Source organism: Fulmarus glacialis, unplaced genomic scaffold (genome assembly GCF_000690835.1).
Source record: "Fulmarus glacialis isolate BGI_N327 unplaced genomic scaffold, ASM69083v1 scaffold20814, whole genome shotgun sequence".
NCBI classification, from domain to species: Eukaryota; Metazoa; Chordata; class Aves; order Procellariiformes; family Procellariidae; genus Fulmarus; species Fulmarus glacialis.
Genome location: NW_009208952.1, coordinates 12,449 through 12,863, shown reverse-complemented (window position 1 = coordinate 12,863; position 415 = coordinate 12,449). Strand labels below are relative to the sequence as shown.

Here is a 415-nt window from a genome sequence, read left to right as displayed (position 1 = left end):
CGCCGCAATCGGTGCGCATTAACCCCTTCCGAGCTGGAGGAGGACCTCCAAATCGTGCAGGGGGACGGGGATGAAGCGGGGGGAACCGCAGCGGTGCATCCAGCCCCCTCCCCGCTGCCAGCAGCGCAGGGACAGGCCGTGCCGGAGATGCCAGGGGGTGACACCAATTCCCCCCCCCTTCCCCGTAGCATCTCCCCAGGTTGAGGGCATCTCCCCATCCCTCGGTCCCGTGCTCACCCCTTCTCCCTCTTCCTCTCCGGGCAGGAATGGACCCCGCCACCAACTCCAAAAGCAACCACTGCCTCGACGCGGCCAAAGCCTGCAACCTGAACGACAACTGCAAGCGCCTGCGCTCGGGCTACATCTCCACCTGCAGCAAGGAGATCTCGGCCACCGAGCACTGCAGCAGGGGGAA

The 415-nt window shown here is 66.0% G+C and overlaps 1 protein-coding gene across 1 annotated transcript in view; it reads left to right on the top strand.

Annotated features, from left to right (window-relative positions):
- Nucleotides 1-264: 264 nt before the first annotated feature.
- GFRA2 (GDNF family receptor alpha 2) overlaps nt 265-415 on the top strand; it is a gene marked incomplete at both ends in the record, with an annotated part of 12,572 nt that continues 12,421 nt past the window's right edge. The window contains one exon of the mRNA XM_009576690.1: nt 265-405. Within this exon, the coding sequence (XP_009574985.1) occupies nt 265-405 (141 nt within the window). The remainder of the gene's footprint in view (nt 406-415) is intronic.